Genomic DNA, 26,864 nt, shown 5'->3' with positions numbered 1-26,864 from the left:
AAGACTGGCGATGGTATGGGAAGGAAGCTAAGGAGCCAGGCGCATATGCAAGTGGATAAACACATAGGACTAGTAGGAGAGAAAAAAGGGTATGTCAGCTTTGTACATGCCTGGTTGACTGCTACAGCTGCCATCCGTGAGTGCACTTGGGCATTCGGGCACTTATGGGTGCCTTGGCTGTACACAGCACGAGCTGGCGCCAGATGGTAGGAGTCGCCTGTGAGCACTCGGGCACTTTTGGGAGCCTTTGGCTGCTCAGAGCATGAGTTGGCGCCAGCCGGTAGATGGTGCTAGTGGTGAAACGTTCACGATCTGCGCATCAACCTAGATGCGTGATATCCTTGCACAGGAGAAATGAGAAACTCCTCAGAAAAAAGGTACAATTTCGTAAATATGCTAACAAAACGAGTACTCTACACAATACACTGACGAGGCAAATACTGAGACCGATTCTTGGCTGACGATAGTGTTGTTATAACTTGTTACTTGTTGATACTAATCTAGGTCTCACACACTTCTAAAGTGCTTGCAGGGCTTCCATTACCAAATTAAAAGTTTATTCATCAGATGTATTGCCCTGAGCATGCATCATCACAGCATTTCGGTGTGATATTCCAGTTTAAAGTTTGTTTGAAAGACTTCAAATCCTCAAACTGCCTCAGCTCAAGAGGAAGCTTGCTATATAATCTAGGAGCTGCGTAGATAAGCACCCTTCTCTCCTTACTATTTTCTGTCCTTACACTTTCACTTCTCTGCAAGGGGAAAATGTGAGGGTTAAGGTAATATTATTTACCGACGGCTAGCAAGTATACTAGGTTCGGCAAACAAATATAAAATGCAAATCTTTGGCCTAAAGGAATGACGAAACATCCAAGAATTACTTTTAAGGCAATTATATAACGACGGCTTGCGAACAGTCTATGCCCTGTAAACCCCACTGATGTAAACATTTGGACTAAAGGAATGGTGTAAGATGCAAAAATTACTTTTAGAGCAAAACTTGATCAGCTGCTTGCAAGTAGCCAAGGCAAAAAAAACAGAAGTTTGCCTGGATTAGCCTAAAAAAAATTAATTACATTAAGGCAAATAATCGGCAGCTAGCGAGTGCCTATGTCCAGAAAACACCATTTGAAAATTAATATTAAGGCAAAATTATACTGAAGGCTTGCATGTAATCCGTGTAAGTTGCAAGAATTACATTTGAGGGCAAAACTGCATCAGCCAAGTTTTGCCTGGAGTAGCCTAGAAGAACGACGAAATGTTGAAGAACTACTTTTAAAGCAATTATATCAGCAGCTTGCGAGTGTCTATGCTGGGAAAACACCATTCAAAAATTAATTTTAGGGCAAAATTATACCGAAGGCTTGCAAGTAAGAGAGACCCGGTAAACAAAACATAATGCAAAAGATTCAGCCCAAAGGAATGGCATAACACATACAAGGACTACAGTAACCCCCCGTATTTATGTCCTCACAATTCACGGACCCACCTATTCGTGGATTTCTCTATGTAACATATATACATATTATTTGCAGAAAATTCGCCCATTCGCAGTATTTTTCACTGAGAAATATTCCTAATTACTATATTTTCATATTTTCATGACTAATGCACTTTTTGTGATAAAACTATTAAAGTACCCAGGTACAGCCATTTTTAGAGGGTTTTTTGTGTTTGAACTGTCAAAATAGGCAATTCTAAGCATTTTTAGATGGGTTTTAAGTATTCACAGATTTTAGCTATTCGCAGGGGGTGTGGTATACATCCCCCATGAATACGAAGGGTTTACTGTACTTAAGGGCAGAGTTATTATCGGCAGCTCACAAGCCTAGATGTAAACAAAAGACTTTTACACAAAAATTCTGATAATAATCAATTTAATAATAACAAAAACAAGGAAAAAACTCATCCTGAGATTTCAAAGGTTGCTAATACGCGTTCCAGTGGATGTGTACACCACCGAAATCCAGATATTATATCAGGAAAATAATGAACGCAGCTGCTGCCATACTCGGTGTTCACCCGAGCACGGCAGGAAAAGATTGAGGTTATCTGCTAAAGTAATTCCTAATATCCCCGCTAGTGGGCGGAACTGGTCACCTACACAGACCTGCGAAGTGTCACCCGTGAAATTTTGAATTCAAGCTGCCATGTAAAGTGAACTAATAGCTATGTAATTACTTGGTAAGTTACTTATATAGAAGTTTACGTTCTGAGAATCATCTGATTGAGCCTGCTACAGAAAGAATTAGGAAAATAATTTTTCAACTGCTAAAAGAAACGTATGTATTAAAGGAATTATTATTTTCAATTTTGTACATAAAAGTTTATGATAAAGTATTTCAAGAGAGAGAGAGAGAGAGAGAGAGAGAGAGAGAGAGAGAGAGAGAGAGAGAGAGAGAGAGAGAGAGAGAGAGAGAGAACTGGAGTATACAAATAAAGTCTTAGCACAGTAGCTGGGGAGAAGACTTGACTTGACAGTCTGGGGAGGCGAGCACAGTATAACCTTGTGTTGTTTATGTATGAAATTCGGATTTTAAATATTTTTACAGTGATTCAAGATGAAACATCAACAGTGATAAAATATTCTCTTGTGTACAGTTATAATATGTGTGATAATCATAGTCAACTAAACTTGTACTGAAATACGCTTCAGTAACTCAGAGAAAGAAAAAATATGGCAACACGTACCTACAGTAAAAACAATTACAAATGTCAGGATGATCGGTTTTTTATACATACTGTATTATATATACTGTATACAGTATTTTATACATATTACAGAGAGAGAGAGAGAGAGAGAGAGAGAGAGAGAGAGAGAGAGAGAGAGAGAGAGAGAGAGAGAGAGAGAGAGAGAGAGAGAGAGAGAGAGAGAGAGAGAGAGAGAGAGAGAGAGAGAGAGAGAGAGAGAGAGAGAGGTGTTTATGAACATTGGTGAGCTGTTTTGTGATTTTGCGGGATTTTAATTTAGCATTTTATTGATATTTTGCTGTGTTAACATTCATATTAATATCTGAAGATCAGTAAATAATTTTTTTATCATAAAAAATTTATTTAGTCATGAAAATAAAATGAAAATACAGTAATCAGTGAATATTGCTCTGCAAAAAATTTGAGATTTAGTGAGTTTTACATGATATATTTGGAGACGTGATATATTTGGAGACAAGTTCCACAGAAAAACCTGTGATTAACTGAAGCTGAGATTGCTGATCCGTGATCTAGCGGGGACCCACTGTATTAGCATTTTTAGTGACTCGTACCAAACACTTGCAATTCCTCCTGAGCTGCAACAGGCTCTGGAATCTAACCTCGTGAATGTTCGAGGTATTACTGTATAATAATTATAATAACAATCAGCACTCACTGAGTACAGGTGAAGTCCTGTTTTTCACCTTCCTAAGGGAGGCGACTAAGCAGTGTTAGTCTCTACTCATTTTTAATTATGCAATAATTAATATTGAAAATCTAAAGTGAATTTATGCTGAGTATGTCACTTCTAGCTTACAGGCTCAAGCCCAAATCTAGCAAATTCTTTTTCTGGTAATTTTCAGGAATAGTGCAAAATGAAAACTTTCTTTTTAAATAAAAACTCTCACTAATTACTTTTTTGTGCTACACATGGACAGATGAAACACGATATCCTATCTCACTTACGTATGTAAGAAGGGATTTTACCTTTTATTCTATGGAACAAGAACAAATCTAGGCATAAAGGCTGCATTATTACAATTTATGGCAAGAGCCTAAATACTCTGTAGAGTTTTCATACTTCAAAGGATAGATTAGTCACATTTCTACTAGTCTTTTCTAGGATACACCTGTAGGTTTTGTTCTTAAATGAGAAATGAAAGCTGAAATGGGATGAAGTTGGATAGCTTGATGGCAAGAGATCAAAAGAACTGGATGAAAAGTAAAAGGTAGAAAGTAATGTAACTCAAAGTCCTACATAAGGTGCAAGTGCAAGTTGCAAGTGGTACCCTCTTATGTGTGTATAATATACAGCACGTCAAATAACATTACCATGAAATGACGTATGGATCGGTGAAACTTGGTTCCAATATAGTATTTTCTCTCACAAAGACGCAAGAAGTTTTCTGAGGCTTTTGATACACTGTCACAGTATATTTCGAGGTTTAAAGTTCCTAGGTTTGTTTTCAAGGACACATAACCTGTTACAAAGAAAATTAATATAGTAAATAATTTTTGATAAGCAACATTCAAGAAAAATTATAAATCTTAAGAGTCAAACATTTCTATGCCACAAATTTTTAAAGTATAACCTACTCAGTGTTTCTATTAGAACTTCTTAGTTATAAAAACATTACTAATAATATAAGAATACTGTCCTTAACTTCCTAAAATACATTTACATTAAAAATACATAATTACACAGTTTCCCTCTAGGATGTACAACTTCCTATAGAACTACCAGTGAAACACAACCAAGTTAACTACAATACAGTACAGTATAATGATTTTTACAGCAAAATCAATTCTTAGGTACTTACTCTCTATCATTTGCTTTATCTGCGGCTACTTGGTGTGGGTTCGACAAGTGTTAAAATTGAAACAATTGTTAACGAACGCTCCTAGGGTGGGGGTATGACAGCGAATGTTTTGGTTTTCATTCTTCTCTTAATCTCTTCAGAAGGGAAGGAGGGAGGGATGTCAATGATAGAGGTAAGTACCTAAAAGTTTTATTCTACAGTATCATACAAACCATTATTTCTGGGGAGAGACCTGTGTCACCCGGTGAAATAACCTTTCAGCACTTATTTCTAGGTAAAGCTATTGCTAAACATACCAGAGAAAAGCTAAAAAGCTAAGCCGGAGTTACTACCCCCGGTGCGAGCTCCATGATATGGAGTCGTGTATGAGAAAGGGTGAGATGTCACAATCACAGGCCTCCACCCTGTAAACATTCCCAATGTCAAAAGTCCCACCCAGTGAGGTGCCGTTACAAACCCCGGCACCACTCACGGACTGTAAACAAACCGGCGTCACCAACATTCCACTTTTAGCACGCATCCGCTATTGTTGTGCTGTTCTTGTGTGCGCTTTATTTGATTGTTTTGCTATGGCATCCTCCTTGGATTCTTCACCTAAGTTGAGTACCATCTCTGTATTTTATTTTAGGCAGTTGAGGCTCCTTATTTCCCTCTAATTTAATAATTAGAGGGATTTAATTGCCCGTCTCATCCCCTTCTCCCGACCCCATGTGACCTTCAGTCGGTGCGGGATTATGTCGGGGCTTCGTTCCCCCTCCTTTTCTTTTGTTGTACCCTTTTGCTTATTATATATATATATATTCAATTGGGTTTTTTATATTATTGTTTTATCCTTCTCTGGAGAAGCTTTGGTCCTTGTCGTTTAGGCTACGAGTTTTCCCCCTCGGGCCTATCCGCTATTTATCTATTATTATACGTGTTATAATTTGGACCTTCACTTCCTCCAGTGCTTGGATATTTTATTTGAGATGGTACAATTATGCTTATCTAGCTTATTTTAAGCCTAAGCTTACGGATGTCTTTGATATTTGGGATTATATCCTGTAATTTTTATCTGAGAGGTCGGCCATTTTCCCTCTGCGCTCATATCGCGTTGGGCTTGGTCTTCCCTTCTACATATGTTCTTATGATTAGTTAGATCATTATTATTTTTGCCTAGGATAGGTTAACTTTAGGCTAGTGGAGTAGATACTTCCCCTGGGCTTCCTTCCTCAGCCACTGGCTGTGTTAGGCTAGCCTAGGTTGTTGCTTTGGCGATCTCTTCCTTGCTAGGAGAGAAGGTTTGGTGTGTAGGAGGGTCCATAGTTGGAGCTCCCCTTATGTGGCGTTTGGTTAGTGAGTTGGGCTTGCGCTTCTCCCTCTCCCTATTTCGGCCTTTCCGTTTAGACTCTACAGTCCTAAATAAGGTTAAGCTGGAATAGCGAGGGTTTCTCGCGTAGCCTACCTTCATCCGAACCACATCTTCGGGTTATTCTCCATCTTCATGTTTACCCCCTCTCCTACCCCATTCTCCTTCCTCCCCCCTCCCCCACCCTCTCCCACCCTTGGTTCGCTTTCATATTATATGTTAACTTACCAAGGCCCGAGAGTTTTATCCTATTCCTTTCGCCATAGCCTTATATCCCCATCCTCTGCATTGATTGGTCTGTTCTCTCGTTACGGTCCCGACCTTACCCGGTCACACCCTTTGAGACCACAGTCGGGGACCGGGGGTGCTACCACACCCCTGTTTCCCATTCCTTTCTTTGCTTTTGGCCTTGAGTGTTCCCCGTCTTCTTCTCTCTCAGTATCATTCGTTCATGTTCGTCCGATTGCAGGGAGAAGGTTGGATCTCATGGCGCCCAGGGTGTGCTTACCCACCCCCCGGTCGCTACCCTGGATCCTTCACTCATGGCCTATACCACCTCCCCCCTCCCCTCCTAGTGTCAGTACGCGTTTTTTCCCAACCGAGAGTCGTTCTTAGAACAATATCTCGGGTGGAGAGAATTTGTGTTCAGTTACCAGTTAGTGTTTCCCACCTGACTGTCTTCCGTCGTTCACAACACTATGACATTTATATTCGTTCTTTTCACTTAGAACACCTATAGTCCCAGTATCTACTCTCCGCCGGCTAGCTATCTTGGTGTTTTCTCTGCTTGGTGGTCGGATGTCCTTGTCGCATTCCACTCCGGTGGGTATGGTGTTTGGTCGGACGGTGCTCACTACACCTCCTCCGCCGTCACTGTATTGAAGTACAGGACTCCCCCCGGCTCCAAGCGGAAATATCCACTTTTATAGTTGACCTTTCCCTAGTTGCAGATATGTTTATTCATTTTATATATATATATATTATATTATGTTATGTTTATACACTACCCTTTTTGGGACATTTCCGTCTCTCGGATTAACTCCATGGTCCCTTTAGGTTTTCTTGCATGTTCCAGTGGGCCCTTAACCTCCCGGTTCACTCCGGTGGGACCTATCTGGATATTGTTTTTATATATATATATATATGTTTAATATTTATTATTTATTTATTGTTTTGTAGATTAACGGTCCTTTTGGGACCTTCCCCGTCGCTCCGGATTAACTCTGCGCGGTCCCTCTAGGTAGTTAATCGTGTACGTTCAAGTAGCCCCTTATTTTCCCGGTTAACTCCGGCGGGACCTACTTGGATAAGTATTATACTAAGACACTGCTCCGGCAGTCTACTCCGGCAGTCCTATTAGCATACTCATTTACCGGTCAACTTACAGATGGTGCATTGTCAGGAGCAGGGGTGCACCGCTGTGCTGAATCAAGCCAGCCAGCATGAAGTGTGCAGGTCCCACTCCGGTTGTGCAGTCCACGTGGGGGACCTGACTGTCTGGCACCCTGATGGTTGTGAGGTGTGCTACGCCCTCTATGAACAGGTTCTAGATGAGTCGGTAAGTTAGTTTCCCACTTCCGATTCACGTTTACCCTCAGTTTTGTCTTTTATGGATAATTGTAACATATTCTCCCTTTAGGAGGCTCAGTCACCTGACTTTCTCCCCCCTTCCAGATTGACCGCAGCTCTCGGGACTCCTCCTTGTCGACCCTTAAGACCTGGGTCAGCGGCCGGGAGGAACGTCGGGGCAGGGAAGCCCTACATCCTGTCCAAGGATGTCTGCAACGTTCTCTTCCCCGGCGCCTGGATCTCGGCTTTGGTTGCGGACGAGATAGCCGCCCCCTTGATCGCTGGGATCCGGGAGATGACGCAGCCCTCCCAGGAAGAAGTCGCTCCATGCGGAGTTGTCGCCGAGGATGTTGCGGCCCTTAACCTCAACCTTGAACCTATGAATGTGGACCTGGACTTGCAGACAGGTAAGGGGGTAAGTGAGGCAAGTGACCTTCTTTTCAGTTCTCCTTCTACTGCTTCTTCCTTCCGAGGATTTGTGAAATCCTCTTGCCTTATGGACGGTGCAAGGTCTACCGTCCCTAAGGTCAAAACTGTAAAGAAAAAGACCTTAAAATCCCAGAAAGTCCGCTCCGAGGTTCCCTCGAAGACGTCACGGCCCCCTAGCCCGTGCCGTCTGAGCAAGGCCTCTACTTCTGGGAAGGGAGCACGAGCCAAACATAGTAAGGGAGGCTCCCACCCTCCTTCCCTTTGATGCGAGAGCGTTTGCAGAGCTTCTTATGAAGCAGTTTGACAAAAGGGTTGACGACAAGCTGTCGCAAACTCTCAAGTCAGCTGTCTTCATCAAATGCTTCAGTGCTCTCGTTGTCAGAGGAGGTTAAGTCGCAAAGGACTCTAATCTCCGGGTTCATGAGTGGCGGAGTGGCCAACAAACCCTTCTCCGTCCCGGACACTTCCAGCCTGCCTCCTTTTGATAAAGGAAACCCCTGGCGCCTGACCCTCTTTGCCCCTCAGCATGAGGGTACCCTCACTATCGAGGGCCTAGGCACTCGCAGGCTGGAGGAATTGGAATTCTTCCCTCCCAACCTGAAATCACCTTACGCAGGTTATGCCAGGCTCACTGAGGAGGCATGGATTCGGTCCGATAAGGTCCCCAAGGAAACTGTCATCTTCCCGAGGGACCAGGCCCAGTCAGCCCTACTACGGACCTTGTCGGAGTGGCAGGCGGAGAACACTAAGCTCACTCCGGCAAAAGGTGCATTCACAATGTTCTTTCTGGGAGAAGCTCTCCCCACCCTGTGCACCTCTAAAGTGGCCTCCCTCACCAACCAAGCTTGTGTAGAGGGTAAACCAGTTCCTCATCTCCGGGAGACAGATCCCATCTCTCTTGTCTTACCCGGAGATTCTCAATATTGGGCAGCAGCTCCGGATACCTTCACTGTTACTCGGCTGGACCCTGACTGCGCCTCTAACCTCTTCAGTGAGCAACTCCCTAGAATCCCGGAGTCGCTCCTGAAGGCTGAAGCGGAGTCTAAGGACAGGCTCAGTAGGTCCTTAAACTCTCTGACTTTGGCAGAGGCAACGTCAGTTGTATATAGTGAAGATCCGCTATTCCAGGTACTGACGAAATCTCTCTTGGGGAGTTTTCAACAGGACCTGTATGACTTCGTCAAGGCCCGGTTGAACTGCCGGAAACACATCTTTTCGGCAGCTTCCATCCGTCATGAGCCTAACAGGCTCATAAAAAGCTCCATCTGGGGAGCTAACCTCTTCCCCCAGGAAGAGGTTGATGCAGTCTTAGCCGAGGCAACTAGGGCCAACCAGAGTCTCCGCTCCCGTTGGGGTTTATCCTCTAAGAGGAAGCAGTCTGAGCCCACCGGAACTCATCCCAAGCCAGGGAAAAAGTTCAAAAAGTTCAAATGGCTCCCGACTCAGACTGTATTGCAGGCTGTCCAGGTCCCCGTCCCTGGTCATCCCTCAACCTCCCAACCTCAACCTCAACCTCAGTATGTGCTGGTCCAACCAGCCCATCAACCTCTCGCTGCCCCTTCATACGTCTCCTCCCCAGCTTATAACGCTTCTTATGAAAGCCAGGGGGCATTTCGGTCTATCCAAAATGCAAAGGGAACGAGAGCTAGAGGGTACTTCCGAGGTAGAGGAACATCCCGCTCCTCCTCCAGAGGAAGAGGAGGCAGAGGATCCAGAGGAGGCAGGCCCTCTCCCGCACAGTGAGATATCTCAGGTAGGCGGGAGGTTATACCATTTTCGGGACCAGTGGAACTTCAGTCCCTGGGCCCAGAGCATAGTCTCCAAGGGACTGGGATGGAGTTGGTGCAGAAGTCCTCCCCCTCAAGTCAGGTTCCATCAATCACCCTCCAAGGCTCTGAAGGACTCTGTGAAAGATCTATTAGTAAAGAGGGCAATAAAGAAAGCGAAACATCTGAAATTTCAGGGCAGACTGTTCAGTGTTCCAAAGAAAGGTTCCAGTCAGCGAAGAGTAATTCTAGACTTGTCTCGTCTAAATTCCTACATTCAATGCGACAAGTTTCAATGCTTACAATCTACAGGTTCGGACCCTACTGCCCGTGGAGCCGTAACCACCTCTATAGATCTTTCAGACGCCTATTATCACGTCCCGATTGCGAGAAGGTTCTCTCCTTATCTGGGGTTCAGACTAGGAAGTCAAGCATACTCATTCAGGGTCATGCCATTCGGTCTCAATATAGCTCCCAGAATCTTCACCAAACTGGCGGATACGGTAGTTCAGCAACTCCGGTCTCAGGGGATCATGCTAGCCGCATACCTGAGACGATTGGATTGTTTGGGCATCCAACGTTAACGAATGCCGGAAAGCAACAGCCATAGTAATCGGCTTTCTAGAATCACTGGGCTTTCAGATAAACAAGGAGAAATCCCGCCTAGTGCCGAAGAGTCGCTTTCAATGGTTAGGAATCCAATGGGACCTGTGTGCACACAGACTATCTCTTCCTCCGGACAAACGGAGAGAAATAGCGAAAGCAACCAGACAGTTTCTCAAGAACAAGAAAGCTTCCCGTCGTACCCAAGAAAGAGTCTTAGGTTCTCTTCAGTTTGCTTCAGTAACAGACCTTCTTTTGAAATCCAAACTGAAAGACATAAACAGGGTATGGCGGAGTCGAGCCAATGTCAGGTTCAGAGACAAAATATCTCTGATTCCACTGATTTTGAAGAAGAGACTCCGGCCTTGGACGACCGTCAAGAGCTTATCGAAATCAGTGCCCCTTCAGTTTCCTCCGCCATCTCTAGTGATTCACACCGATGCTTCCCTAAGAGGGTGGGGAGGATACTCCCAACACAAGAAGGTATAGGGGACTTGGTCTACCATGTTCCGCCAGTTTCATATCAATGTTCTGGAAGCCATGGCAGTCTTTCTAACCCTGAAGAAACTGCGTCCGAACAATCAGATTCATATAAGATTGGTCCTGGACAGCGCAGTAGTAGTACACTGTTTAAACAGGGAGGTTCCAAGTCGAACGGATCAACCAGGTTATGATAGCAATATTCTCTCTAGCAAACAAACACCAGTGGCATCTGTCTGCTACCCACCTTGCAGGGATCCGGAATGTCATTGCAGACTCCTATCCAGGACAACTCCGCTGGAGTCGGAATGGTCCCTGGACAAAACTTCATTCAAGTGGATTTGCAATCAAGTTCCGGGTCTCAAGGTAGATCTCTTTGCAACAGAATGCAACCACAAACTACCTTGTTATGTTGCTCCCAACCTGGACCCTCTAGCTCACTCCACAGATGCAATGTCCATAGACTGGAACAAGTGGAAAAGGATCTACCTCTTCCCTCCAGTAAACCTGTTACTGAAAGTCCTTCACAAGCTCAGGACATTCAAGGGTCAGATAGCCCTAGTAGCTCCCAACTGGCCGAAGAGCAACTGGTTCCCACTTCTTCTAGAGCTGAAGCTTCGGTGTTTGCAAATTCCCAACCCAAAACTGACAAATAGTACAAACTCAGACTGTGTCAGCTTCCTCAAGAATTCAGAATGCCCTGGCTTTGTGGATTTCATGAAGTTTGCAGCTCAAAGGGATGCTAATATTGATCCTATTAACACTTTGTTCCTAGAATCAGATAAAAGGGAATCCACTCTTAGACAATATGACTCAGCAGTTAAGAAATTAGCACTCTTCTTAAAAGAATCTGAAGCTACTGTAATGACCACAAATTTAGCTATTTCATTTTTTAGGTCATTATTTGAGAAAGGTCTGGCCTCAAGTACCATTACTACAGCAAAATCAGCTTTGAAAAGATATTTTTACACGGGTTTAAGATTAACTTAACAGACTCTTATTTTTCGTCTATCCCTAAAGCCTGTGCTCGTTTGAGACCAGTAACCCGTCCACATTCGGTTTCCTGGTTCTTAAATGATGTTCTTAAGTTAGCCTCAGAAATAGATAATCATAATTGCTCTTTCACTAACTTATTGAGGAAGACCTTATTTTTGATTAGTTTAGCTTCAGGTGCTAGAATTTCTGAACTGTCTGCCCTGTCTAGAGAACCCAATCATGTTGATTTCCTTCCATCAGGTGAAGTGTTGCTAGCTCCTCACCCTAAGTTCCTAGCTAAAAATGAAGATCCTCGAGATAGGTGGTCTCCTGGAAGGTCATCCCCCTCCCACAGGACCTGCCTCTATATGCCCAGTCTTTACCCTGAAAGCCTATTTAGACAGGACCTCACACATAACTTCCGGGCCTCTATTTGTAAGGGAAGGGGGAGGAACCATTTCTTTGAAAGCCATTAGGCAACAGATCCTGTATTTCATTAAACATGCAAACCCAGATTCAGTCCCAAAAGTACATGACATTAGAGCAGTGGCCACCTCCACTAACTATTTTCATTATATGAATTTCGAGGATCTCCCGTAGTTTTTAAACACCACTACCTGAAATCACTAGAAGCTCTGAAATTCACTACAGTGGCGGCAGGGAACATAGTTCCCCCCTCAATTTAATTCTTCTTTGTACTCAGTCACTCTCCTCCCTCATACCTGCCTCATTTATTCCCCTTAGGTCATCTCCAGGTCAGGCATGCTTCACAGCCTTTCTCCTGACCATGTCATAGTTTTGTCCTATCTATTTGTTTAATTTAAATGTTACATGTATTATCTTGTGGGACATAGTTTCCCCACCTTAGTTTTAAGTATATGATTAGTACCTAAATTTGCACTTTTATGTACTCTTTAATCTAATATGGTTTTGTGTTCATGTACCATTAATATTGCATTAAAACTAAGTATATTTATTATATCATTATTATATCTTAATACCACATCTTGCTACTGGGATAATTAAAACTCTTGTGGAAATTTAGTTTTATTACTTTCCTCTACAAGTCTCCTTTTGTTTCAGGATGGTATTTTGATTTCTCTGTTATTATTTCACCGGGTGACACAGGTCGGAAAACCCAGAAAAAGGATTTTGACAAAGGAAAAATCTATTTCTGGGAGAGACCTGTGTCACCCGGTGACCCATTTGATTCCTTCTTTCCCCCTGGTAAAATACCATTCCAGTGTGGGGTGCTAATGTGGAATGTTGGTGGCGCCGGTTTGTTTACAGTCCGTGAGTGGTGCCGGGTTTGTAACGGCACCTCACTCGGTGGGACTTTTGACATTGGGAATGTTTACAGGGCGGAGGCCTGTGATTGTGACATCTCACCCTTTCTCATACACGACTCCATATCATGGAGCTCGCACCGGGGTAGTAACTCCGCTTAGCTTTTAGCTTTTCTCTGGTATGTTTAGCAATAGCTTTACCTAGAAATAAGTGCTGAAAGGATATTTCACTGGGTGACACAGGTCTCTCCCAGAAACAGATTTTTCCTTTGTCAAAATCCTTTTTTTGGGGAGAAACTTACCTTCTATCATTTGAGAGTGGTGGAGAAGATTAAGAGATTTCCCTATAAACAGATTACAAAAATTCTTGTGATAAAATGAATTATTTGGATACTCACCTAGTTACCTTATATCTTTGCGCCATTGGGTGTGACTGGTGTTCGAAAATCAAAATAAATCAAAATAACACTTGGCTAACCTGCTAGGACTGTCTATGTAATCACCTGTTTCCCACCAAGTGGCCTTGGAATGTTTACATTCTTGTCAAAATTCTTCCTGACCATCCACTAGGATGTGATCTTCAAACTGTGGGCCATGGCCCACTGGTGAAGCCATGGCCTGGTTTTCAATTTAGCCATGGACATTTAACTAGATTATAATAAAAAATAAATTAACTATATAAAAATAAGAAAATAAAATAAAAACAAAAGAAATAAAAATCTGAAACTTCAGTGTAAAGACAAAACTGTAATTCATTTTGTTGACTCATTGCGTGCCTTCATTGCTAAGATCCAGAACTAGTGTTAGGAAAATTAATGCCATAATTTTGCAATGTTCAGAATTTTTGTGAAGTTCCCACATAAAAGTTGAAGGTGAAAAAAATTAGATCCTTGTTTCCAAAATGAAATAATTAACCACCTTCAAAATTTGGGTCAAGTTAATTTTCCAGATACTTCCACTGATCTTGAGTCCATAGATCTGTCATTTATAGTGTTCAGATCCATTTAATATTGAGCCAGATTCTGTGGAAGACCCTGACCAAGATGAATACTTGTTGTGAAATTTGATTCTGGTATAAAGTGTTTGCAAAAATTGAGCTCCCTGTACAGGAATTCTGGGCTCAAGTAAGTGCACCATACCCTAGAATTGGTAAGCGTGCGCTAAAAACACTTCTACCTTTCTCCTCCACTCACTTATGTGAATCAGGCTTTTCTAGTACAATACTTCAAATCTAAACAAAAGCAAGAAAAACTTACTAGAGGTGGAGGATGACATGCGATGTGCCTTGTCCAAAATTCTCCCCGATTTGATAAGCTTTTAGATATGAAACAAGTACATCCATCTCATTAGCTGCCTTAAGCCAGTGGTTACCATGAACAGCAGAGAAGTTGCGTTTTATGTTTATCTTTTGGCCATGTTTCAAGCCGTAAAAGTTAAGTATATGACTTTTATTTACAAAAATCAAAGTTCAGTCATTGATTTCTGGATTATTATTTTAACTTTCTTGAAAATTTCTTAGATACATTTACCATATAATGCATTTATGAAAATTCTGTTTGAACATGTTAAGAAAATGTAATAAAGTTCCTTAAGGACCTGGTATCTAATATGTTTTATTATTATGACATAATTTATATGCTAAATCTGAAGGGCATTTAGGCCATGAATATTTGGAAATGCCTAAACAGGGCCATGGTCTTAAAAATTTGAAGACCACTGCACTAGGATAAAGATGTAGGCAGAAATAATTTAAACTTTCTACTGTATAGGTAAAAAGTAGAGAAATAATAAGTTGAAAAATGTGTGAGTGCTAACTTAACAGTGAGAGAGAGAGAGAGAGAGAGAGAGAGAGAGAACCCATTTAAGAGAATGCAAAATTATTTATCAAAAATTATTGAGACAGCTTTAACTGTCAAATACCTTGTGCAAACTAAAAATATAAGTTAAACAATTTATAAAGTTATTATGGAACAGAGTAATAAAATGCAAGAGAGAGTGATAGTTTTAGAGATATTCTTCCGCATAGATTTCAAATGATGAAATTCAGTATAAAACTAACATGTTTAAATGAAAAAGTTACTGTAATGTCATTTAAAAGTTAGCTTAATACCACTGTATAAAAAAGAAATAAATACCTGACTGTTAAAATATAGGATAATGTGAAGAATGAAGATCCTTTTCCCTCTCTCTTCCCATTCCACGATCTTTTTTAGAAGTCTTCTCAGCCTCGTTTTAAAAAAACTTTTCATTCTGTCTCTTTCCTTTTGTTCTGAAATTCCTTGTCTATTTTAGAACAGAGCATTTACATTTTGCAGATGGTGCAGGTAAAATTAGACCAATTTAAAATTATCTACTGTACAGTTAGACATGCAGAGAAACAGTAATAGTGAGACCTGTCAGAGAACCTTACAAGGAAAGAGAGAGAGAGAGAGAGAGATAAAAGTTGTCCTTACTTAAGAGAGTGAAACTTTTATGAATTATTATGGACAAGAGAGAGAGAGAGAGAGAGAAGAGAGAGAGAGAGAGAGAGAGAGAGAGAAGAGAGAGAGAGAGATATACAGTTTTACCAGACCACTGAGCTGATTAACAGCTCTCCAGGGCTGGCCTGAAGGATTAGACTTATTTTATGTGGCTAAGAACCAAAAATTACTAAAATGGGACCTAAATATGACCTAATGGAATGGTCCCACATTATTTGCTAAAATGAATTTCTTCACCAATGAAATAAATTACTCTAATTCTTCATAAAAGTTAGACTCGAACATTACCCTTAAAAAAGAAATAAATGCTAACATGAAAACTCTAGAGAGTTGAGAGAGAGAGAATTTCTGAAATCTTTGACCACAAAGCATGAATCAGCAACACTCCTCTTCCATAATCAATCAACATGTCTTTAATAACTTTTATTCAAGCTCTCTTACAAAAGAGGGAAAGATATGTTTGTTTAAAATGAGTACAGTATCACACACGAATTTTGTAATTATAGTTTTTTACTATTATTATTATTATTATTATTATTATTATTATTATTATTATTATTATTATTATTATTTAATCTTATTGATATTTGAAAATTATGTATCATTAGTTAAAAAATTTATTTACCATACAAAACAAATAAACATACATGTACCATAAAAATTCTCTCATCTCAGTAAAAGAGAGAGAGAGAGAGAGAGAGAGAGAGAGAGAGAGAAATTATTACTTTTATTATTTAATGTTATTTAATTTATCATATATATTATTGAGAACTTATTACATAAAAATTAAACATAAACATTTTTGCAAACCCTCTTAATATTTGTTAAAAATGTTCAATTGTCTATGAAAACTTGTGTAACACAATTAGTTAGGTTCAATGAAAGTTATTCTTCGTTGTCTGTCAATTTGTGAAACTCAAATCGCATTAAAATTTGGGTTTAAATGAAATCACACTCTTATATACCAGTGTGTACCTTCATGCTCCCAAAATTCAAAAGCAGAATTTCCTAACAACTAACAACAAGACAGAAAGAAATAAATACAGTTACCCTGTATTCTTAAAAACATACCACAACCACCTGCAAATAGTTAAAATCTGTGAATACTTAAACCCCAACCCCTCTAAAAATGCTTATAACTGCCTATCTTGAAAGTTCAAATACCAAATGTATACTGTACTTAATTCTGTATCATCCTTTTGTCAAATATGCTCTAAACTATTATCCTATTACAGAGTATTAATCTTTGTAGATGATAACATAAATATCATTTCAAAGTCATCTTAAACATTTTACCCTTAAAAATATAAAGGTAATACTTAACCCTTCCAGCCAATAACAGAGAGAGAGAGAGAGAGAGAGAGAGAGAGAGAGAGAGAGAGAGAGAGAGAGAGAGAGAGAGAGAGAGACCACTGAGCTGATTAACAGCTCTCCTACCTCCTGAAGTTAAACAATTAAAAAATGTCAATAATACAGAATATATTATGTATATCTATCAACCACTCTCCTTTCTATCATCTATCAAATTCCTCTAATTCTTCTTTGCCAAGAGAGAGAGAGAGAGAGAGAGAGAGAGAACTCTAGAGAGAGAGAGAGAGAGAGAGAGAGAGAGCACTTTATAAGAAATCTTTCTATCCTTCCACTAATATGTCAAGATATTTGACATATTTGAACAGGTCTACACCTCCCCCTCACTTCAGCTTTACAAAGACAAGACTGGGAAAAGATGAGGGAAAAAATGTATTAAACTAAATCTTGCTAATTCACTATATATTTTCTTTAATGAATCAATATTTTGCTGTGTTTACATTAATATTAATGTTTGAAAATTAGTAAACCATTTTTTTATCATGCAAAACAAAACATACATATTATATATGCATATGAATTCTCTCATCTCAGTGAGAGAGAGAGAGAGAGAGAGAGAGAGAGAGAGAGAGAGAGAGAGAGAGAGAGAGAGAGAGAGAGAGAGAGAGAGAGAGAGAGACAGAGAGAGAATTATTATTTTTATTATTTAATGTTATTATTCAATCTTATTAAACTTATATTAATATATTTGAAATTAGTACTGTAAATAATTATTTTATCATAAAATGTATAAGTATGTACAATACAGTATTTAGCCAAGAAAAATATACTACAAAAAAGGGATTTTGGCAGAGGAAAAATCTATTTCTGAGGAAGGTCCCGTGTCACCCGGTGAAATTCCATTACAGCACGAATTTCTAGGTATAACCATGCTAGATATACCAGAGAAAAAGAGCTTCCAGGAAAGCTGGGGTTACTACCCCAGTCGATCGTCTTTTAGAAGACGTGGTATAATGAAGGGTGAGTGAAATACCACTACCACGGAAATATACTCGAAAGATCTCTCCTTATCAAAACCCCCTGTAAAAGAGCAACGACCAACCACCTGAGCCGTTACAGCTCCACACTCAACACCCGCCAGGACAGCGACACCAGCGCCACCTACTTCATTCCATGCTAGCACTAACCCCAGACTTGGCATGTGCAAGTAGGGGAGGGAGTACTAGACTAGACAGGGAGGGTCACGGGTGACACGGGACCTTCCTCAGAAATAGATTTTTCCTCTGTCAAAATCCCTTTCTGAGTTCAGTCCCGTGTCAGCCGGTGAAATAGTGATAGAGAATCATGCCAAGACTGCTACTACTGGAAAAAAAAAAGGGTAACCTGAAGAAAAGGCAAAATTGTAACAAAACAACTTTAATTAAGGAATCTCTTCCATGAAGCAAGAATACTTAAAAGTAAGGCAACTTAATTTTAAGGCACACCAATAAACTTAACACTACAAAACACTGGAGGTCCCCGGTCTGATGGGGAAAAAACCTCAAAATCTTAAAATTACTTAAAAGTAGTGAAACATGAAATGTGCACAGAACAAGAAAAACAACCTTAAAACTATATATGTAAACTTAGGCTTAAACATGTAAGAGACAAGACTAATGAAAATAACACACACAATTATCCGGGGTACGTGGAGCCAAACAAAAACTGTCCAGTACCCATAAAGAAAAACAATTATGGCTAATCAGATTACAGTTTTCCATCATCAAATACAAATATATCAATATGAAGAGCTAGGCAGTGAGGCATAAAAACGACCAGGAGAATAAGCAGAGAAGCAAATGAGGTAGGCATGGGGGGGGGAAAGAAAGGATATAATTATTTAAGGTGGGGAGATGACACTTCCCACTGCTATAGTAGAATATTTCAGGGCTTGAGTGATTTTAAATAGTGGCGTTTAAAACACTAGAGGTGATTTCAACCCCGATATTTTGATAACTCTGAAAAGTCCATATTATGAAAATAATTAATAGAAGTAGCCACTGCTCGAATATCATGAACTTTAGGAACTGAGTCTGGGTTGGCTTGTTTAATGAAATACAGAATTTGTTGTCTTATACCATTAAGAGAAAGAGTACCACCTTTCTCCCTGATAAAAAGAGGACCCGACTTACTCTGTGGAGTTCTTGAGAGGTAAGATTTAAGTGTATGGACTGGACATAAAGATTGATCTTGAGGAAGGGCACCACCTTCCAAGGAGACCACCTGTCCTGTGGGTCTTCGTTCTTAGCTAAAAATCTAGGGTCAGGGGAGAGGAGGACTTCTCCGGATGGGAGGAAGTTAACAAAATTATCACCTCTAGTGAGAGCTGACAGCTCTGAAATTCTAGCACCTGAAGCCAAACTAAGTAAAAATAAGGTTTTCCTTAACAGATCCTGATATGAGCAATGGAAGTTATCCAACTCTGACGCTAACTTAAGGACGTCATTGAGAAACCAAGTAACCGAATGTGGACGTGATACTGGTCTCAGACGAACGCATGCTCTGGGGATGGATGAAAAATAAGAATCTGTAAGGTCGATTTTAAAGCCGTAAAGAAATACTTTCTTCAATGCCGACTTGACTGTGGTAATAGTGGCGGGAGCCAGACCTTTCTCAAACAGTGACCTAAAGAAGAAACTCCTAAATTAGTCGTCATAATTTTGGCTTCAGATGCTTTCAGGAAGGAGGCTAACTTTTTGACTGCTGAGTCATATTGTCTAATAGTAGAATCTCTTTTATCTGATTCTAAAAACAGAGTGTTGACAGGGTCAATGTTTGCTCCTTTTTGAGCTGCGAACTTTATAAAGTCCATAAAGCTAGGGCATCTTGAATCCTTGAGGAAGCTGACACAGTCTTGGTTTGTACTGTCTGGGTCAGAATGGGCTTGGGAATCCGAAGACTCCATGAGCCCAGTTCCTGAAGGAGAGGAACCAATTGCTCTTCGTGCCAATAGGGGGCTACCAGAGCTGGTTGACCTTTGAATGTCCTTAGTTTGTGTAAAACTTTCAGCAGCAAAATTTATTGGAGGGAACAGATAAATTCTCTCCCAACTGTTCCAATCTACTGTCATTGCGTCTGTGGCGAACGCCTGAGGGTCCAGGTTGGGGGCTATTCGAACAGGGGAGCTTGAAGTTGCTCTCCGTTGTCTAACAGATCCACTTGGAGTCCCGGAACCCGCTGCAAATCCATTGGAAAGATTCCGAATCCAGGGACCCTCCGTCTCCAATGGGGTAGTCCTGGACAGGGAATCCGCCACCACGTTCGGACACCTGCTAGGTGGGTGGCTGACAGGTGCCAACCGTGCTTGTTCGCCAGGGAGAAGATAGCTACCATCACTTGGTTTACTCGACCTGATTTGGAGCCGCCCTGTTGATGCAATGAACTACCACTGCGCTGTCTAACACCAACCTGATATGAATCCGATTGGGAGGGCGTATTTTCTTCAGCGTTAGAAAGACCGCCATGGCTTCCAGGGTGTTTATATGGAACTGCTGAAACATTGTGGACCACGTTCCCTGTACTTTCTGTTTTGGTGAATATCCCCCAGCCGCTTAGAGAAGCGTCTGTGTGGATAACTAGTGCCGGAGGGGGAAACTGAAGTGGAACTGTTTTGGACAGGCCCTTGACTGTGGTCCAAGGCCGTAGTCTTGTCTTTAAGATCCGAGGATAGAGGAGACCTTGTCCCTGAGCTTGGTGTTTGCTCGACTCCGCCACACTCTGTTTATGTCTTTTAATTTGGCTTTCAAGAGCAGGTCTGTCACTGAGGCAAATTGACTGGTCTCACCCGAGGACCCTTTCCTGGGACCGACGGGATGCTGACGGATTTTTGAGAAACCTCTTGGTGAGAGATGCTATCTCTTTCCTCTTGGAAGGAGGGAGAGATAACGTGTGGGAGGACAGGTCCCACTGAAGACCCAGCCACTGAAACCGAGACTCGAGTCAGGCGGGACTTCTCCTGTTCAGCTGAAAACCCAATGACTCTAGGAAATTGGTGACTATGGACGTGGCTTTTTGACACTCCGAACAGTTGAGCCCAGATTATCCAGTCGTCCAGGTACGCTGCTAGGGAAATTCCTTGGGACCGGAGCTGCTGTACTACCGTATCCGCCAGCTTGGTGAATATCCTGGGTGCAATGTTCAGACCGGCGGGCATGACCCTGAAGGAGTAGGCTTGATTCCTGTCTGAAACCGAGGAACTGAGAGAAGTTCCGCGCAACCGGGGCCGTGATAATAAGCGTCTGAAAGATCGATAGAGGTGGTGACGGCTCCACGCCGAAAGTAGAGTCCGAACCTGAGCTACCGGAAGCATGCGAAACTTGTCGATTTTATGTAGAGATTTAGACGCGATAGATCCAGTATCACTCTTTGCTGATCGGAGTCTTTTTTTGGGAACAGTGAATAGCCTGCCTTGAAACTTTAGGTGCCTTGCTTTCTTTATTGCCCGTTTGTTGAGCAATTCTGTTACATAATCCTGTAGGATTGATGTGGGTGGCTGGTAAAATCTGTTTAGAGGGGGAGGATTCTTGATCCAGCTCCACCCCAGTCCCTTGGACACAATGCTGTGTGCCCAAGGGCTGAAGGTCCATTGGTCCCTGAACCAATACAGGCGACCGCCTACTTCTTCAAGCGTTCTCTCAGTGGGAGGGAGCGGTTTGTTCCCTCTACCACGTCCTCTCCCCTTGGGGGTGGTGTTAGATCTTCCTCTGTGGGGGCCTTGCCCCTTCCTCCCCCTTGCAACCCTATTGAGGCCGTGAAAAATCCACGGCCTTCATATGTGGGTTGTATGCTGGTGAGGATACATAGGGCGAGGCGCCTCTGGTTGGACCAACACGTACTGTTGGGGTTGGGACTTAGAGGTAGATGGCTGGGCCACTGCCGAGACCGGGACGGCTTGAACTACCGCCTGATGGGGCCTCTTATGTCTCCTGAACCTTTTTCCTCCTCTCGTCTGGGGGCCGGCCGATTCTGGGGTCTTGCGCTTATAAGTGGGAATTCCCCACCGAGCGCGCAGACTCTGATTGGCCCGTGTAGCCTCAGACATGACGGATGTAACCTCTCCTTCAGGGAAGAGGTTAGGTCCCCAGATTGAGCTTTTAATGAGCTTGTTAGGCTCGTGGCGGATTGTAGCGTCAGCAAAAATAAATTTTCTGCATTCCAGCCTAGCCATAACAAACTCATGCAAGTCTAACTGGAAGCTCGCCAGGAAAGACTCAGCTAGGACCTGGAAAAAGGGTTCGTCCGAGCCGGAGACGGCAGTAGCCTCAGTAAGACAGCCGGAGCTCAAGGACCGGGCTAACTTAGTCCGGGTCTCAAACTCCGCCTTCAACAAAGATTCCGGCAGCTTAGGGAGTTGTTCGCTAAACTGCGTGGAAGCGCAAAGAGGGTCCAGCTTGCCTACAGTGAAAGTGGACGGGGCGTCCACCCAGAACTCATTACTTCCTGGGAATACCAGTGAAGTAGGGTCTGTTTCCCTTAATTGAGGAAAGGGATTCCCGTCAAAGCATGCTCGGGCCGTAGCCAGAGCAACTTTGTCCATACAAGGAGTGGGAAGATCTTCTCCCAGGGTGAACATCGTGAAATTGCCCTTGAAAGGGGTCAATTTTGTGTTCACTGCCTGCCACTCCGTCAGAGTGCGCAGGAGAGCCGACTGGGCTTGGTCTCTAGGGATGATGACAGTCTCCCTAGGTACCTTGTCTGATCAATCCAGGCTTCTTCAGTAAGCCTCACGAAGCCAGGATAAGGGGGCAAGAGATCGGGGGGAAGAACTCCAACTCCTCCAACCGTCTCGTGCCCAGACCGTCAAGGTAAGTTTGCCATCATGTTGGATGGCCCGGAGTCGCGAACCGCCAAGGGTTTCCGACATCAAACGGCGGGGAGGTCCGCAGTGTCGGGGATAAATACTGCGGTTCTGCCTTAGGTTGGCGAGCCAAACCTGCCAGTATATTGTCATAGTTGGCAAACTTATCTGAGATCTTCTCAAACCTAGAATCTAGGTCCTCCGTGAACTTTTTGTACAGTTCAGTGGCCAGGGCTTTAACTCATCAAAAGAGGCTGGCGAGGAGGGCTTGGTTTTGCCGCCCTCTTACTCGCGCCCTTGCCGGAGGAACTAGATTTACTCCCGGAGGCTACCGGTCCTGAAACCTTAGCCTTCGACGGGGAAGGGGGCAATGCCTTCTTGGAAGTCGAGGACTTATAGCCCTTTCGCCTTCCATGAAGTCTTCAACTTGGGGATAGCAGACGGAGCTCTATCACCCAAAGAGGAAGACTTCACAAAGCCTGCAAATGAAGATACAGATGAAGCAGGGGAGTCAAACAAAGGGGGGCCCGCCCCAATATCCTCACTTACCTCACCACTTACCACCTGGTCCTGCTCCGATTCATTGGTTCCAAGTCGAGATTTAGGCGGCAACATCCTCCGAGACCTCAGCGTACATGATGTCCACTTGAGGTGGCTGGGTCGCATCACGGATCTGTTGAATAATAGGGGTGGCAAGTTCTTCTGGCACTGCAGCGCCCACCCGTGCGCGGGGTAAAGCAAGTCCCTCAACCTGGCGTCGAGGACGAGGGCTTCCCGAAATTCCTGCCAACCCAGCCACCCAGGCCCGGAGGGATTCCAAGGCAGACTTCTTGGAAGCTTCATCCGCCTGCAAGGAAACCTGCAGTTAGTCAGGAATGAAAAGTCAGACGGAGAATATAAACAACGTATACGTATGAGGAGCATGGACCGGAGGAAAGAAGACTTTCACTTACCGACTCGTCTTGGATGGTTGAGGAGAGAGCAAAGCAAACCTCACAGCCATCGGGTGCCAAACAACCAGGTCGTCCAGTCGGACCGCACAACCAGCGTGGGTCCGGCACACTACGTGTCCGTAGGGTTGTTGAAGGGAGGCGGTACACCCCGCTCCTCACAGCGAACAGTCTGTAAAGGTAACAGTACATGAACCTCACACTCTAAGCAAAATAAAGCGGGCAAGGCCGGAAACTCAACTACAACCGGAATACTCCGCGTAGAAGAACTACCAATATAAACTGGGCCAATAAGCTTTAAATGCACAGAGTGGAAGGTAAGGATTCAGACCCCGGAAGACTCCAGGGAATGAAGGAACGAAACCAGGAACCAACCATAAGGGCTGCCAGAAAATTAACGCGGAGCCCGGGTGTGGGACCGAATCACGATATATGGTAAAACAAAATAATAATAATAACAATAATCAAAAATAACAATGATGGTAACACTCCGAGACCGGAGGAGTCCGTTACGCTAGCGTGACATAGAATCACCCCACATTCACCTCCCCGCCGGAGAAACAAATGGGTAAAGGATCTATGTTCATAACATACATTGCGGGCCACACCTAAACCCTAACTTCATGTCTCGATGGGGAGATGAGACTTGAGACAAACAACCACCCACCCCACCCCACCACAGCGAAGCTGGGGACGATATGGGAGGGAGCGAATCCTCTACCAATAGGAGGAGTCCTGACTCGGGAGAAAAACGCCATCTAGCATCACCAGTGTGTACGAGCTCCCAAAATTCTGAGGGGGGGGGGGGGTGAAGAGGAGTAGGCTACCGGAAGGGGAGAGGAGACAAGGAGAACATGACACCCGCTCAACTGCATCCTTCCTTCCAAATGAACTTGGAAGGGAAGCCTACCTCAGGGAGCTACACAGCCCAAAGCCCAACTCCTCCTAGGCGTAGCCTAATATAAACCTAACCTAGTATAGGTTAGGAAGGAGAAAGGGGTGTAAAAGGAGAGGAGGAACCAACAGGAGAGAAATTTTTGTGCCGAGAGCCAACCAGGAACGAGTAGGGGATAAGTAGGCGACTAGCCTAGAGGAAACACATCCAAAGAACTCGATTCCCCCAAATTGGAGTAAGAGGACTAAGGGGCTCACTCTGACCCTAAAAAACGATCCCGGTGGAAACAGCAACCAAAACTCCCTCAACCTGATCTCCTTCCCAGGGCAAGGGATGGAGCCCACACTACAACCATCATATAAAAACAATCAAAATAAAATTACGTTCACAGGAGCGTAGCCTACCTCGGGGCCCACCAGAGGTAAACTACACAACCAAAACAATAAACAAATAAAAATAAAAATACTAAAACTAAAAGAAGAGCACCATCTTCAAGTATAACATAATAGCCTATGAGACTAAATGAAAAAGAACCCAACCTGGTGGAGGGGGGGTACTTGGACGGAGCAACTCCCAAAGAGAGGCCGACAGGCCAAAAATGCAAAACAAAAACTAAAATTGGAGAGGAGCCACCGCACGGAACCACCAGGAAGGAATTCAAGCGCTAAAATCTATCTATATATATAGCGACTAGGAGAAAACTCCGACAAAAGAACAGAAGGAGTCGAGCCTCATGATCGACATGGCTGACCTGGGACGCCTCACTCCAAAGGCGTCATAAGAAGATCCCAATATTTATGAAAATACGAGACCAAAACAGCCATAAACAGATCAAAACCCCACAAGAAGATGGTACTTAACTTAGAGATGGAAAAGGTGCTCAAAACCATTGTAGATGAAGTAAAAAACAATCCAAAAAATACGAGCACACAAAAGAAGCGAAACATCACGTGCTAGAAAATGGAATGTAGTAGGTGGCGCTGAGTGTCGCCGTCCTGGCGGGTGTTGAGTGTGGGAGCTGTAACGGCTCACCGCTCTTTTACGGGGTTTTGATAAGGAGAGATCTTTCGAGTATATTTCCGTGGTAGTGGTATTTCACTCACCCTTCATTATACCGTTCTTCTAAAAGACTTATTGAACTTATAACCCCAGCTTTCCTGAAATTAGTACTTTTTCATCTATTATATCTAAAATGGTTATACCTGTAAATTCGTACAATAATGGAATTTCACCGCTGACAATACTACTGAACTCAAAATGACATTTTTATAATAAATTTAAGTTTTATATATACTTACCAAGTAATTACTTAGCTAATGATTATGCTCGCATGGCCTCCTAAACTCAAAATTTGCTATAACGCTCAATTGCAAATAGGGGGTGACAGGTCCCACCAACTGCAACAGGGGCGTAGGAGCAACTTACCGCCAGCGGCATCATTCCATTTTATTGCTGCACAGTCCATTAAAAAACGGGAGGAGGGAGGGCTCTGATTCAGTAATTACTTGGTAAGTATATATAAAATTTAATTTTATTATAAAAATGTCATTTTTATATACAGTAAACCCCCCGTATTCGCGGGGGATGCGTACCACACCCCCCCCGAATAGCTAAAGCCAGCGAATACTTAGAACCCTTCTAAAAACACTTAGAACTGCCTATTTTGATAGTTCAAACACACACAAAACAAACTAAAAATGCTTAGCATCCTACTTACGATGGGGTTAGGTTCCAAAAAAAAAAAAACCATTGTTTGTTGGAAAAAACATAAATACCAAAACGTATCTCGAACATAGCCTAGCCTACACTAGGGTATTCGGTACATGTACTGTATACATATATGGTAGCCTAGCCTACACTATAAAATATACTCTATACATACACGGTACATACACGTATAGTAATTATTAATATCAGCTAATTCTGGAGGTTCATGCAAAGTGACTTATGATAATTCAATACAAAGAGAAATTGAATAACAAACAAGAATTAGCTTATCCTACACTATGGTATATTGTATACATACATGGTAGCGTAGCCTACATTATACTGTACTCTACAGTATATTCGCATATCGTATTATACACATGTCAACACAACGAATATGCATCTTTTCCATGGATCTTTTAAAATGTTATGCCTTAATTCACTGTATCCAATAATATTGTATATATTCTTATATTGCTTTTGTATTAAAAATTGCTTTCATAGAAATCAGTGTTTTGGTTTGGAAATGTTTACGCGATGTTTATTTCGCTGCACTTAACTCAGTTCAGAGGGCTTTTCTTGCTTCTAGTTAGCGTAAATGAATCTGTAGAGTCTAGATATTTATTTATAAGTGGCAAGGTTATTTTTCGTTATACGAGGTGTTTTTAAGTCGAAATATAACTAAAATATGTTTTGTTGTGAAATTATTTGTCTATTACTT

The 26,864-nt window shown here is 42.5% G+C and overlaps 1 protein-coding gene across 1 annotated transcript in view; it reads right to left on the bottom strand.

Moving 5' to 3' along the window:
• LOC136836065 (RING-type E3 ubiquitin-protein ligase PPIL2) overlaps positions 1-26,864 on the bottom strand; it is a 153,946-nt gene that overhangs the window by 74,676 nt on the left and 52,406 nt on the right. Inside the window, exon 7 of the mRNA XM_067099991.1 lies at positions 4,024-4,172. Coding sequence (XP_066956092.1) covers positions 4,024-4,172 — 149 coding nt within the window. The remainder of the gene's footprint in view (positions 1-4,023; positions 4,173-26,864) is intronic.

The sequence above is a fragment of the Macrobrachium rosenbergii genome, chromosome 56 (assembly GCF_040412425.1).
Source record: "Macrobrachium rosenbergii isolate ZJJX-2024 chromosome 56, ASM4041242v1, whole genome shotgun sequence".
Classification (NCBI taxonomy): Eukaryota; Metazoa; Arthropoda; class Malacostraca; order Decapoda; family Palaemonidae; genus Macrobrachium; species Macrobrachium rosenbergii.
The sequence above is the reverse complement of the archived record's forward strand: the minus strand, read 5'-3'. Positions and strand labels throughout refer to the sequence as shown.